Consider the following 14508-nt stretch of genomic DNA (forward strand, 5'->3'; position numbering starts at 1 on the left):
CAGACATGCACGCAAAAACTGCGTGACTCCTCGCTGGCTGTAACTCACCGCGCGTGTTCACCTGGAACGTCCTCTAAGAAGACGTGTGACCATTCTGATAGCCGTCTGTGTCTGCAGGTGAATGAGTGAAGCTACATAAACAGTTAAATTAGCATAGCTTACCAGCCGTAAACCCGACAACAACACAGTGGGTGAGGGTCGGAGGGGGGGTCGCTTGACATTCTAACTTTAAAGGAAGGATTTTAACAGTATTAGTGTAACACACTTAGAGACAGTGTGCGCACCGCGGATGACGTCAGTGCGCACACTGTGTCTGAGGAGGATGTGCGGAAGTGCTTCAGGAAGGTGAACGCACGCAAAGCTACTGGTCCGGACGGGATTCCCGGCCGCGTCCTCAAGTCATGCGCGGCTCAGCTGGCTGGAGTGTTCACGCACATCTTCAACTTTTCCCTCTCTCTGTCTGTAGTCCCAGCCTGCTTCAAAATGGCCACCATCGTCCCTGTACCCAAATCCTCCACCATCTCCTCATTGAACGACTGGCGACCTGTAGCCCTGACCCCCATCGTAAGCAAATGCTTCGAGAAGCTGGTCAGGGACTTCATCTGCTCTGCACTACCCGACTCACTGGACCCTCTACAGTTTGATGCCATAGCCCTGACACTACACACTGCCCTGTCACACCTGGAGAAGAGAGACACGTATGTGAGGATGCTGTTTGTAGATTACAGCTCAGCATTCAATACCATCGTTCCCTCGAAGCTGGACAGGAAACTGCAGGATCTAGGACTGAGCAGCTCCCTCTGCAGCTGGATCCTTAGCTTCCTGTCTGACAGACGCCAGGTGGTCAGACTGGGCAGCATCACCTCATCCCCCATCACACTGAACACTGGTGCTCCACAGGGGTGTGTACTGAGCCCTCTCCTGTACTCACTCTACACCTACGACTGCACAGCCACTAACAGCTCCAACATCATTGTGAAGTTTGCGGACGACACTACAGTGGTGGGTCTTATCACCAACGGTGATGAGACGGCTTACAGGGAGGAGGTCAGCGCCCTGACCCACTGGTGTCAAGACAACCATCTCACCCTCAACGTCGCAAAGACAAAGGAGTTGATAGTGGACTTCCGGAGGTGCAGAGAAGTACACACCCCCATCACCATCAACGGCACTGCTGTGGAGAGAGTGAGCAGCTTCCGGTTCCTTGGTGTACATCTGGCTGAGGATCTTACGTGGTCAGTACACACAAACAAAACAGTGAAGAAGGCGCAGCAGCGCCTCTTCTTTCTCAGGAGACTGAAAAGATTCGGCATGAGCCCCCGCATCCTCAGGACCTTCTATCACTGTGCCATTGAGAGCATCCTCACTGGATGCATCACCACCTGGTATGGCAACAGCACCGCCTACAACTGCAAAGCTCTCCAGCGAGTAGTGCGGTGCTCTGAACGGATAATTGGAGGTGAGCTTCCCTCCCTCCAAGACATCTACAGGAAGCGCTGCCTGAGGAAAGCGGGGAGGATCATCAAGGACTCCAGTCACCCCAGCCATAAACTGTTCAGACTGCTTCCATCAGGAAGGAGGTTCTGCAGCATCCGGTCCCGTACCAGCAGACTGAGAGACAGCTTTTTCCATCAGGCCATCAGACTGCTGAACACGTCATAGACACCTCAGCTTCACTACTGGAACTTCAACATTATGCACTCCACACTGTATATAAATGCCACTTGTTTTGCACATATTCAACTCTGTATATTTTATATATTTTATTATTATTATTATTATTTTATTATTATTTTTTTTTTACTATTTAATTTGTAAAAATGTGTATACACACACACACACACACACACACACACACACACACACACACACACACACACACGCGTAGGAAAATATTTAGTATACACATCCAGAAATGCATACACTGTTATATATTGTACATATATTTATTAGTTTCAGGTTGGCCATTCTTGTATTTTGCTCGTTTGTGTTGTTGTGTTTGCACATCTCTGTTGCTTGTGGGGCTCGCACACAAGAATTTCACTCGCATGTGCTGTGCCAGTGTGCCTGCACATGTGATGTGACAATAAAAGTGATTTGATTTGATTTGATGATCATTTCCATATTTGAAGATCACCTCTTCCCTAAAAAAAAGAAATCTACTGCCAAGGTTCTTCTCGTGGTGCGTTAGAGCCGAGGATGATGAAGACGCAGAAGCTAAAGCAATTTCTGAAACACGTTTAGAAGAATTTAAAAGTAATATATTTCCAATACTGGAGAAAAAAATCATCATCTGGCATTAGTGTCAGCACACTCATTCACTGTAAAAAATCAAACTTGCTTACAGTCATTTCTTTCACAATTCAACAATAAAAGCTGAGTTGCCCCATAAACTCAAATACATTAAGGGTTTCAACTAATCCTTTAACGTTTTGGAGCAAAAGTTGGTCTCAGATGAACTTTATTGCTGGCAAAATGAATGAATTCAAGTTTTACATGAGTTGAAGCTGTTGGCGCCTTTCTGTGCCTGAGCACGCATGCGCATGTCATATTTTTGGATACTACGGGGTCTACAATGCACTTTTGCAAGGACTGAAAGCCACCTGGCCGTCTGCCTTAATGCGAACACGAGGCTTTTTACGCCAGGAGCTGGATGCAGCTAAGGTGTTCATCTCAACTTTCTGAAGGCAAGTACTGTTTCTTTTAATGTGCATTTATATGTGTTTACTACCTCATTTAAGATCCCCCCTAGACTGTTTTACTCAATCGTGCTGCTTGAATGCCCTCGTGAGCAACTTTAATGTTTTCCATCATGAAATAGTGCTTTAAAGTTTTCGTATAAAAATCGCCATGTCACAAAATAATGTAAATCCGACAAGCATCCCTTCCAAACAGGCGCGCTCATGTCTGACAAGCCTCCACGACACCCCCTACGTGTATTTCATGTAGGGGGTGTTCGCCATACCACCGAACGAAAGAAACCCGACAAAATAAGCTAGCTCGCTCATGGCAAACCCCCCACCGCTTTTTAAAATAAATAAATAATTTCGGGGGCCCCCGCTGCCATGTTGTTTAATTTGTTCAAATCATATTTAGCCAAAAAAATGTGGTTTAGTTTCTGTGTGAACGGGGTGGTGGAGTCCTCCACCGAGAACACTCACGTTAACTTTATCGAGTGGGGAAAAAAAAGTTAGCTTGTTTATATTATGCTAACATAGCTGTGTCGCTAGCGGTCACGTAGCACATCATTATATACCAGCTAGCCCAACTTCAGTAACCCTACAAACGTCACTGCTGTTTAGTTTCCTGTCTTCATTTATGCTGGAAGTGATAACAGCTGTAGGGTTTAATTTGTTTCCAAAACCCCGCAGTCAGGACATGCTATATTGTCTTTAGATAGAAGCTAGCAAGCTAACTCCCTGCTAACTTCTAACTCCGTTAAATGTCATAAATTTCGTTTTCATGGGTGCCTGGATGTTAAACTCAATTGTTACACCTGGTAGAACAGAACGCTGATCATTTTATTAAAGATGAAAGACTTTAGACAGTTTTTCAACTCTCAGTAATGCCATAGTGATCGTTTGACATGTGAACCTGCAGCGGAGTTTAGGTCCAGACATGGCTAGTGACGTCAGACTGAACAACCGGATTGAACGAGGAGGACCCAGAATCCAGCCCTGTGTGAAGCTGAAGAGGCTGAAAATTACAGGTTATCTGTGGAAACCTGCATCAAGAAGGTGGTGACACTTGTCATTAAAAATGCCAGTTCACCTTCCTCTACTGAAAAAGTTGATGCCATCACCCAACGGCTGTTCATAAAACTCTGGCCTAGACTTAAAAAGATCAAAGTTGATAATGTGATATGGTTTATAGCTCCTTAATACAGAAATGGAAAGAGCCAGATGTCATACATATTCATGGAATTAGACCATGAATATGCAGATGATGTAATTGTAAAGGTTTTCAAGGAGCATGCCATCACTGTATTGGAAAGTGAACATTTCATCACAAGCTTCTTTCTTCATGCTGTATGGATCGCAGGCAGAAAATACTTGGTTACTGTTGTGTAAGTCCCTAAAAGTAGATTTTGTTTATCTGGACGCAGGATTTTCAGTTTCAATTTATTTAAGTAATTATAATAAAGGTCAATCAAATGGACCAATATGGCAAGGCCATGATGATCCACTTGGTAAAATAAATCCGTTTGGCATCTTTCTTGGCCTTAAGACAACAATTCTGATGGCTAAAGATCCAAACGGGACACAAGAAAAAAACAAAACACATGTTGTCTGACAACAGTATCAAAGATCTGCATATACATAAAAAAAACCTGAAAGATCTGGACCGGGCCATTTACAAAGAGCTACGTCAGAAAACATTCTGTAAAGAAAAACATTTACTGATGTTACTGAACGACGAGGACCCAGTGTTGAGAAAACTGACGGTCGATATCATTAAAAATCACCTGATCGACACTATGCAGAATCCAGCCCTGTGTGATGCTGAAGAGGCTGAAAATTACAGGTTATCTGTGGAAGCCTGTATCAAGAAGGTGGTGACACGTGTCAATAAAAATGCCAGTTCACCTTCCTCTACTGAAAAAGTTGATGCCATCACCCAACGGCTGTTCATAAAACTCTGGCCTAGACTTAAAAAGATCAAAGTTGATAATGTGATGTTCATCAGTGATTGTCAGGGTCCCTGAGCAGTTATGAATTATATTATTATTATTGTTATTGTATGTATATTTGGTGTTGCTGTCCTTCTCCCTGTTTGCGTGTGTGTGTGTGTGTGTGTGTGTATATATGTATATGTGTTTCAGTGGGTGCCTTCAGGCCTGGTGGGTGTGGCCCTGCTGATGGTCTGGCCACACCCGAAGCCACACACTTGCTGCTGGTCAGGCCTCGTCGGGGGTGCTACTTGGGAGAGTCTTGGAGCTCCCACCGACGCGGGATCATTTCGTGAGTCTCCACGTTAGTCAACAAAAACATTGCACAGGCGTTTTACTCCGATTACACAAACTTCATGTAGGAGTAGGTCACAGATAAGAGGTACTAATTGGTAAATTTGACCTCTGACCTCACAGAGATCAAATGTGACAGGATATTTGTACTGTAATTTTCAGACCATAAGGCGCACTCAAAATCCTTTAATTTTCTCAAAAACTGACAGTGCGCCTTATAATCCGGTGCGCCTTATGTATGAAGTTTAGGTCCAGACACGGCTAGTGACGTCAGACTGAACAACCGGATTGGTGTTAGAATTTACCATGTCAGCCAATCAAAAAAATGATATGGCAACATGCGGCACTTGGTTGTTTAGGGAGAAGGTGCAGTTTTAGGAGTGACACCCGCGACGGAAAGCGGCGAGCAAAAGAGAGCGCAAGTTTTCATATGTGAGACATTAGTGATGTTTAGCGTTTTTGGAGGCTAGAGTTGGTGTGTAGTGTAGTTATTGTTTTGTATTGTGTCAGTTATACTGCTGAATGTCACATTTGCTCCAAAAAAGCCATCAAAAGCAGATTCTAGTGTAAATGCTGTTCCCACAGGGAAAACAGGACTGATACACCTCCTGTTGTCAGACCTGCAGGGTTTAGGCCTGTGCTGTTCTCTTCTGTCTTATACTGAACACAAACTTTTTTTTTCCTTTTTTTTAATTTTTTTTTTTTTTAGGGTTACTGAGGTTGGACTAGCTGGTACATAATGATGTACTACGAGATCACTAGCGATACAGCTATGTTAGCATAACATAAACACAGTGAAGCTGGAGGATGAAAGCTAACCTTTTTCCATTCGATAAAATTTATGTGAGGGTTCCCAAAGGTTAGGGACGAATTCAATCGCATGGCAGGATGCTGTTGCAGAAACAGCGCCTCTTCACAGCTCTGTGGGCACAAAATAGAAGTACTACAAGGACATAGGGAAAAGGGACAAAGAGGGGAGGGATATAAAATATTCCAAATGTTTCTTGAATTGTTAGCACAGTGTATATGTGTATGTATCTATCCATCGATTCACTTACGCCAGGGGTGGGCAAATCCAGGCCCCGAGGGCCGGTGTCCTGCAGGTTTTAGATCTCGCCTTGGGTCAACACACCTGAATCGCATGATTAGTTCGTTACCAGGCCTCTGGAGAACTTCAGGACATTTTCAGGAGCTAATTTAGCCATTTATATCAGCTGTGTTGGTTCAAGGACACATCTAAAACCTGCAGGGACACCGGCCCTCGAGGCCTGGAGTTGCCCACCCCTAACTTCCGCTTTTCCTTTTCAGGGTCGCAGGGGGTGCTGGAGCCTATGGCAGCTATCTCAGGGCGAGAGGCAGGGTACGCCCTGGACAGGTCGCTAGTCTGTCACAGGGCTAAACATTCGTACTCACATTCACTCATACCTATGGGCAATTTAGATTTTTCCAAAAACAATGGGCAATTAAGATTTTTCACGTGCCTCCAAAGACGCAAAGGTGTCGCCATCTGACATGATTCAGCAGCGCCTCTTCACAGCTCTGTGGTCACAAGTTGAGCAAAAGCCTCTCAAAATCACACACAGGGGGATTAAAAAACTTGAAAAGGTGATTTTTAAAGCCATCAAAGCGGCTGGACATTAGCCCTGATCTCGTGATCATTGCGCTAGCCGTAGGTCAGCCGTACCTAGAGGTGATCATTTCCATATTTGAAGATCACCACTTCGGTAAAAACCTGCTGGCAAGGTTCTTCTCGTGGTGCGTTAGAGCCGAGGATGACGAGGACAAAGAAACTAAAGCCATGTCTGAAACACGTTTAGAAGAATTTAAAAGTAATATATTTCCAATAGTGGAGGAAAAAATCATCATCTGGCATTAGTGTCAGCGATTATGATGATGATGAAGAGGAACATGTGAGCGCACTCATTGATGCTGTGCTCACACGTGTTGAAAATAATTCGCACTACAGACCTTCTAAAAAACTCCACAGGTACCTGTTAAAACACGTGTTGTAATTATAATAAAGGTCAATCAAATGGACCAATATGGCAAGGCCATGATGATCCACTTGGTAAAATAAATCCGCTTGGCATCTTTCTTGGCCTTAAGACAACAATTCTTATGGCTAAAGATCCAAACGGGACACACAAAAAAACACATGTTGTCTGACAACAGTATCAAAGATCTGCATATACATGTATATAAACTGAAAGATCTCGACCGGGCCATTTACCAAGAGCTACGTCAGAAAACATTCTGTTAAGAAAAAACATTTACTGATGTTACTGAACGACGAGGACCCAGTGTTGAGAAAACTGACGGTCGATATCATTAAAAATCACCTGATCGACACTATGCAGAATCCAGCCCTGTGTGATGCTGAAGAGGCTGAAAATTACAGGTTATCTGTGGAAGCCTGTATCAAGAAGGTGGTGACACGTGTCAATAAAAATGCCAGTTCACCTTCCTCTACTGAAAAAGTTGATGCCATCACCCAACGGCTGTTCATAAAACTCTGGCCTAGACTTAAAAAGATCAAAGTTGATAATGTGATGTTCATCAGTGATTGTCAGGGTCCCTGAGCAGTTATGAATTATATTATTATTATTATTATTATTATTATTGTATGTATATTTGGTGTTGCTGTCCTTCTCCCTGCTTGCGTGTGTGTATGTGTTTCAGTGGGCGCTTCAGGCCTGGTGGGTGTGGCCCTGCTGATGGTCTGGCCACACCCGAAGCCACACACCTGCTGCTGGTCAGGCCTCGTCGGGGGTGCTACTTAGAAGAGTCTTGGAGCTCCCACCGACGCGGGATCATTGCGTGAGTCTTCACGTTAGTCATCCATTTGAACTGAGTTAGTGTATGTATGCCCGCGGTTATGTGTCCTGACGGCTGCGTCTATTGTGTCCCCAGGAGAAGTGTGGAGCGCCAGACAGCAGCCAGCACGAGGAGTGCTGAGACACGGACTGGTCACGGAGAGACACGACACGGGAGTCAGGGGAAACAACGGGGATTTATTGTTGTTATTTCCACACACTGTAAATAAACGTACTGCTTGTACATAGAGCACCGCGCCTGGGTCCTCCTTCCCCACACCCCCCACGGTTTGCCATGCCAAACCGTGACAGTGATATGGTTTACAGCTCTTTAATACAGAAATGGAACAGAAATTATTCACTGTCTACTTTAGCAGAAGGTTTTTAGCTGAAGATAGTTTAACCAGCTGTTTTGCCAAAACCTTCATTTTTATCATTTAGCATCATTTTAGAATATAATACATTACTGTAGATCTCCCTAACAACACCTGGATCAGTTCTTTTATGAAGCCTTCTCTGGCTCCGTGATCTGAGAGAGGAAGCAATCGAGCCGATGCGCCCCTCCAGTTCTCTGAAGAGGCTGTGGATGCATCGCTCTTGTGGGATACAGTTTTTCAGCAGTACTGCTGTGGCAGAGTCCGCGCAGAGCTGCACCATCTGAGCAGCCATGTGACACATTAGCTGGACAGTGCAGTCATCTGGGCGACCAGCCAGCATGGATCGCACCCGCGACATGTTTAGTTGATCAAAAAAGCCATCTATGAGGGGACCCACAGTGGCTGCGTTAATATTGTCCGAATACATTTTAATGTTTTAAGCTGCAGCAGAGTGAACGACTGTGTCTGTTCTTGTGCTTTCTCCAAACTTGAGGTGACACAGAAGGTTTCTGTTCCTCGGCGGTCACAGCTTCTTCAGACTGTGTGTGATGTTTTCTCTTTTCGGGGATTTCTTGTTCCACAGACTGGCCCCTGAGCTTAAAACTTATATCCTTTTGTTTTTTGTAAAGACCTCATTCCAATCCATTTTATTAAATGAAGTTATTTCTATTAATTTTGTGCTTAATGTTTTGGCTGCTGAAACAGGAAAGTGTATCTCATGTATTCTGTTGACGGTTTGTTCCACTTGTGCGCACCTCTGTATGTATGTTTTCTTGTAAATGTACGACTTTGTATGGATGAAATCTCACTAATAAATATCACAACAGGATGTTCTCGGCATTTTCTACCTAAACAGTTTGGATTGAATGACAACTACTCAACACACGTTCAGTCAAAGCTGTATACACACACACACACACACACACACACACACACACACACACACACACACTTGTCCAACAGACAGTGAAAACAAGCAGAAATCAGAGTGTGATTTTTCTTTTAGAATTTTATTAGATTTTCTGATTTTTGTTCAATAATTTAGAGTGTTCTAGTCAGTAATTTACTGACTAGAAACAAGACCCCAATAATCGGACAATTCCCTCTGAGCAAGCACTTGGCGACAGTGGGGAAGAAAAACTCCCTTTTAACGGGGAGAAACTTCCGGCAGAACCAGGCTCAGTGAGGGACGGTCATCTGCCGCAACCGGTCCAGGGGTGTTTAAAATGACTCGATTGGATGTTAAATAAATTGGCTTGTTTGAATTGTTTGTTGTTAGCCAATTTAAGAGTCACTTTGATGCCAGCTAGTCAATGTCAAATTGTTGTTTTTAAAGGGGAAACACCCGCGACTCTCTGCGGGTGATGGCTAACCTCTGACCTATTAATGAGAAGAACCTTCTGATGCGACCTGCTGGCGCCGCTGCCGACATCAGATGTTCTTTAAAGGTTTCGATGATTCTTTGCTCACCTACTTCATGGTCGAGATGAAAGAGAATCGTGACACACTCGGGGTCCTTATACTCTTTAAGGAGAGATTTGTAAATGACCTTGTGTAAGGTTCTGAAGGACTTTGAGGAGGGCTGAAAATCGATATGTTGGACATCAGCCCAGATTTTCTTCAACAAACGGTTTGTAATTTCAGAAACTGTGTCATCTGTATACAGAACGCGTGCCTTTTTAAAAGCACGCCTGACAAGTTCTTCCACACAGACTTCAACTGAAAGCTGCTTCTGAGCTTTGATTTCAGAAGACTCTGGCTCAAGTTTCTGTGTGGACACTACAAAGTGTTTCTTGAAGATGGAGATGAAAAGTTTGTCAACTGTTGGCTCTCCTAATTTCAATAGAGTTAAGGTGTGCTTTGGGTTGGAGAGCGCTTCCTTGCAAAAGTCTTTGAAAATGACCTTTGCAAGATCTTGTAGGGCCTTTGGTGATAAAGTCAAATCTGCTGTTTTTATTTCAGAGCAGATTTGATCTAAAAGGCGCTGGTGGAGGGAGTCTGATGGGCAGGCTGTGGATTTTTTTGCAGCCTGGGAAAGGACAGCCTGAAGGACCGCGCTTATGAGCCCTTTTCTCTCTGCTTCACCTCGAGGTGACGCAGAGGGTTTCTGCTCCTCAGAAGCCACGGCTGCTTTTTCAGTCTCTGAGGCTTCTGTGTTTGCCATTTGTGAAGGTTCCACAGACAGCGAGGACTCCAGATTTTTCTCTGGTTGTTCTGTCTGTGGGACCTGCTGATTGTCCTGCTGGCTGCCTGACTGGGTGCACGTGCAGTGTGCAAATCTCCCTAACAACACCTGGATCAGTTCTTTTATGAAGCCTTCTCTGGCTCCGTGATCTGACTCCGGGCAGAGCTGCACCATCTGAGCAGCCATGTGAGACATTAGCTGGACAGTGCAGTCATCTGGGCGACCAGCCAGCATGGATCGCACCTGCGACATGTTTAGGTTATCAAAAAAGCCATCTACGAGGGTACCCACAGTGGCTGCGTTAATGTCATCTGAATGCATTTTCGTGTTAGTGTTTTCTCTTACTTCGTGTGTCTGGTTCCGATGCATGGACTCAACTGAATGACAGTACCTGTAGCAGCACCCCTATTTATGGGTTCTCGAGGTCTTTGTAATGATGTGCGTCCTGTGACGTGACAGTATTTAGTTGCTTTGAAGTATGCCTATAAGCCCCGCCCACTTCTAAAAAGAATGCCTAGCAACAGCGTCACACAAACGCACCGGCGCTAGCCGCGTGGATGTGAAACGCGGGGAGAGATCACGTGGAGCCTGCACGTCCACTGCTGTCACCGACACGGAATACTTTTAAAACCCTTCCGTTATAGTTTGTGCTGTCACCAGGCTGTCCGTGATGGCGGGTAAGCGACGGGAACGTAAATGTGCGTGTAGCTTCACTCGGCTAGCAGAGTGGTCACGTTAAAGCGAGCTATACGTGAAAGTTTTCAGCCGTGTGGATTTTTAAAATACTTTGTCATTTCTGTCATTCAGCGCAGCTGTTCAGCTCTTTGAAATGCAGATGAAAATAACGCGTTTTTCTCACGGTGGAGCTCACGTTTTTTTAAGCACAGCACCGGAAATGACTTCAGATACCCACGTGTGCCACTACATATATATTATTTATATGATTTGTTTCTGGTTTGTGAATTGAACTTAAGATCAGATGTGATGGAGTTGGAGATGGAGACACTTGTCGAAACCGGAAATGCTGAGACTCTCAAAGCCCTGTACGTATTTCCTGATATATTCTCTTATCTGCAGGTATCTAAAAAAGGCTCTCCCTTGAGCTTCAAAGTCTCTGTGCTGCTGCAACATGTTTTGCATTTAGATGGTACTGTAAGGTTGAAGTGCTTCGGTGGTGATAGTTTTGGAATATGTATCATTTGCGTCAGTTGGATTTGGTGACTGTACTGCAGAATCTAAATGCCATACCAAATGTTCTTTTCCAGTATTACTGCTTAGTACTGCTTGACTACTACAAAGAGACAAATGAGATGTTTTTGTACATTAACAGCTAAAAGTTGTCATTTTTCATAAATAAAATGGAAATGCGTATTTCATGTCTCAATGCGTTGCTTTGTGGTTTGTTTGTTTCCAAAAAATGAAGAAAAAAAGCAAGAAAACAGAGTTAATGGGAAAAAAAGGTCTTTTATTTCCTTAAAAAAACATATTCACATTCAACAGCATATTTGGTCAGGTCTTGTTACAGGTTTAGTCAGTGAAAAGTTCAGACAGATACATTTGAAATCTGAAAATACACTGACATTAATGGCCTAAACTACTCCATGTGCTGACAGCACCCCAGCAGCACTTTATGATAGTGACTGAAGTCATTTATAAGGCAAAAACTAATCATGAAAAAAAGTGCTTTGTATTTAAGTCGCCACTTATGTACGGACTCAAAAACTTCCCTGTAGCCTCTCGCATGTATGGTTTAATAAATACTGCAGCCAGTTTGAACCTTATTTATCTTAAAGGTTGTCATGCATTTGCTTAAATGTAGGAAATCTTGACTACATTGACTACATGCTTTTTATTTGTTTTTGTTTCTAATGTCTCTGTAAAGCACTTTGAATCACCTCATTGTTGAATTGTGCTATACAAATAAACTTGCCTTGCCTTGCCAACAGTAGTTTCCTGATGGTCACATCGGAAAAAGAGAGCCGGAATAAATACAAAATGCAGATTTTAAATAATGAGCTTATTTACTAAGAGGAACAACATCCTTCCTGGAAATGTATGAAAAACGCTCCATCCCAAGTAACTGCCCCTCAAACCAGTTACTATGTTTGAGGGGCAGTTACTTTTTCACATAGCCCCATCCACAAGCTGCATCCATAAACTCTGCATGTTTACAGAAAGAGAAGGATATCTGCTAAAGCACAAATATCTGGAATAGCCTCAGCCACCCCGTATATATGTCAGTACAGTAAAGTTGCACATTTTGATTTGGAAGTCTGTAGTGGATTGACTTGCTTTTTGAACAGCCTCGTGTGGCCATTAGAGGAACTGCAGTTTCTGGGTGCCAGCTTTATTTTGTAACTATTGATGCTTTGTCTTGTCTGGCTTTTTATGTATTAAACAAATACAATATCTCATATAAAATGGTGTGTTCCAGACTGAGAATCAGCCTGAGGATTGTTCTTTAGATATTTGGAAATCTGGAACACTTAGAAATACATTTATTAGTTTTTACATACAAATGTTACAGTATAAATGGATAAAAAGGGGATATAAAGCTGGAATGTGTCAGGGCTATGAGCTTTCACTCAGAGAGGAAGCCACAAGTACATTGTAGAAAACTCAACAGGAATGTACAGCATACACAAAAAAAAGTCAGGTTCCACCCATGGAACCTTTTGGATGTTTCAAACTTCATACTGTACCATGCTTCACTTCTGGGGGATGATGGTGAAATTGAAGCCATGCTCCTAATCAATCATGAGCTTCTTGAGGGAGTTGAGATAGGCTGGGATGAGGGAGCTGACTGACTCCTCGTCATCGTTGAGGATCTTCTCTCCTCTGCCTTCCGAGCCCACTGAACTGGGTGACCGGACTCGGCCTGGGAGTGCTGTAACCCTGTTAGAACAGACACAGGCCTTAGAGTCAGAACAAGTACTTAGTAGAAGAGGCTAACATGGAGTTATTATTTAATAAACCGCGTAATACACCTGATAATATACTGTTCCAGAGAATACTTACGGAGGAGTATCCCTTGCCGAAGCTTCCTCTGTTCTTGGTCCTAATCTTGGTGAGCGCTGATTCAGCAATGTCCGCCCTCTCTTCGGCATCATCCAGCTCGTGCACGGTCTTCCTGTACTTTGCCAGGTTCATGTTAGCTTGTTCCTCCTGAAGTGACAGCAGTGTGAGTTAAAGCCCACAAACACCATGCTTGGAAACGTGTTCAGAGTAAGAGGATGAGGTGATGTACGGCCTCCTCTACTTGTCTCTTGTAGGCCTTCATCTTGTTTTGCAGCCTCTCCACCAGCTCCTGCATCCTCTGCTGGTTCTTCTGGTCCTCCTCCGACTGGAACAGCAGTTCCTTCAGCCGACGCTCGTTCTTCCGCAGCGTCTTCACTGTCTCAGCGTGCCGCTTTTGTTCAGAGTCCAGCTCCAGCTCCAGCTCCTTCACCTGCATGCAAAGAGTATCTACTATTGTGTGCAGGAAGGCGTCATATTTATCCACTGAGTGTTTAGTGAAGACACACTCTGTTACAATTTGCTGTTTGTCAAAAGTTCCATAAAAGCAGAAATGTGCTGCAGGCCAGACAACTTTGGTTGTATTCATTTGTAAATTTGACCTCTGACCTCACAGAGATCAAATGTGACAGGATATTTGTACTGTAATTTTCAGACCATAAGGCGCACTCAAAATCCTTTTATTTTCGCCTTATAATCCGGTGCGCCTTATGTATGAATTCTGGTTGTGCTTATTGACCTCGAACCGATTTTATGTGCTACACGGTGCACATAACATTATGGCTACCGTAGTCAGGAGCCTCGTGGAGTAATCTGGGTTCAAACCTTCGTCTGCTTCAGGTCCCGAAGTCAAAGGAACACTGCGGCATCACTGAGAGGTAAAAACGGTCGAAATTCTTTCATATTTAATAAAATGATCCAGGGGCGATTTCAGCCCATTTTTGGGGGTGCTTCAGCACCCCCAAAGATTTCTTACTTTGTTGACAATATTTGCTGTTCGTGTGACACACTACTAAAAATATAAAAGCACACAGTACTTGGTTGAGACGTAACACTTTAACAACAAAAGTATAGATAACCCCCCCTCCCCCCTCCCAAAGTGGTTTGTTCCAGCTCGTCTCTCCCCTGCTCTGGCTCTAGCGCTCTTGCTGCCAG

The 14508-nt window shown here is 43.9% G+C and overlaps 1 protein-coding gene across 2 annotated transcripts; it reads right to left on the reverse strand.

The window, feature by feature from the left end:
• Positions 1 to 11782: 11782 nt before the first annotated feature.
• Positions 11783 to 14173, reverse strand: LOC113021893 (putative uncharacterized protein MYH16). Of its 2 annotated transcripts, none has more exons than XM_026166721.2 (3): positions 13598 to 14173; positions 13357 to 13503; positions 11783 to 13233 (listed from the first exon to the last, which is right to left on the reverse strand). In XM_026166721.2, the coding sequence occupies exons 1-3, from the start codon at positions 13940 to 13942 to the stop codon at positions 13153 to 13155; spliced, it is 573 nt and encodes a 190-aa protein (XP_026022506.1). In that variant the 5' UTR covers positions 13943 to 14173; the 3' UTR covers positions 11783 to 13152. The 2 variants fall into 2 exon arrangements, with proteins under 2 accessions (XP_026022506.1, XP_026022505.2); XM_026166720.2 differs by having other exon boundaries at positions 13586 to 13917.
• Between the last annotated feature and the right edge of the window lie 335 nt (positions 14174 to 14508).

The sequence above is a fragment of the Astatotilapia calliptera genome, chromosome 5 (assembly GCF_964374335.1).
Source record: "Astatotilapia calliptera chromosome 5, fAstCal68.1, whole genome shotgun sequence".
Lineage (NCBI taxonomy): Eukaryota > Metazoa > Chordata > Actinopteri > Cichliformes > Cichlidae > Astatotilapia > Astatotilapia calliptera.

Excerpts from the sequence above, each read along its gene's own strand:
- LOC113021893 (XM_026166721.2), bottom strand. The coding sequence starts at position 13,942 with ATGAATACAACCAAAGTTGTCTGGCCTGCAGCACATTTCTGCTTTTAT. Across the intron at positions 13,504-13,597 it reads TGAAGGCCTACAAGAGACAA|GAGGAACAAGCTAACATGAA; the intron begins GTAGAGGAGGCC and ends CTGTCACTTCAG. Across the intron at positions 13,234-13,356 it reads TCGGCAAGGGATACTCCTCC|GGTTACAGCACTCCCAGGCC; the intron begins GTAAGTATTCTC and ends CTGTTCTAACAG.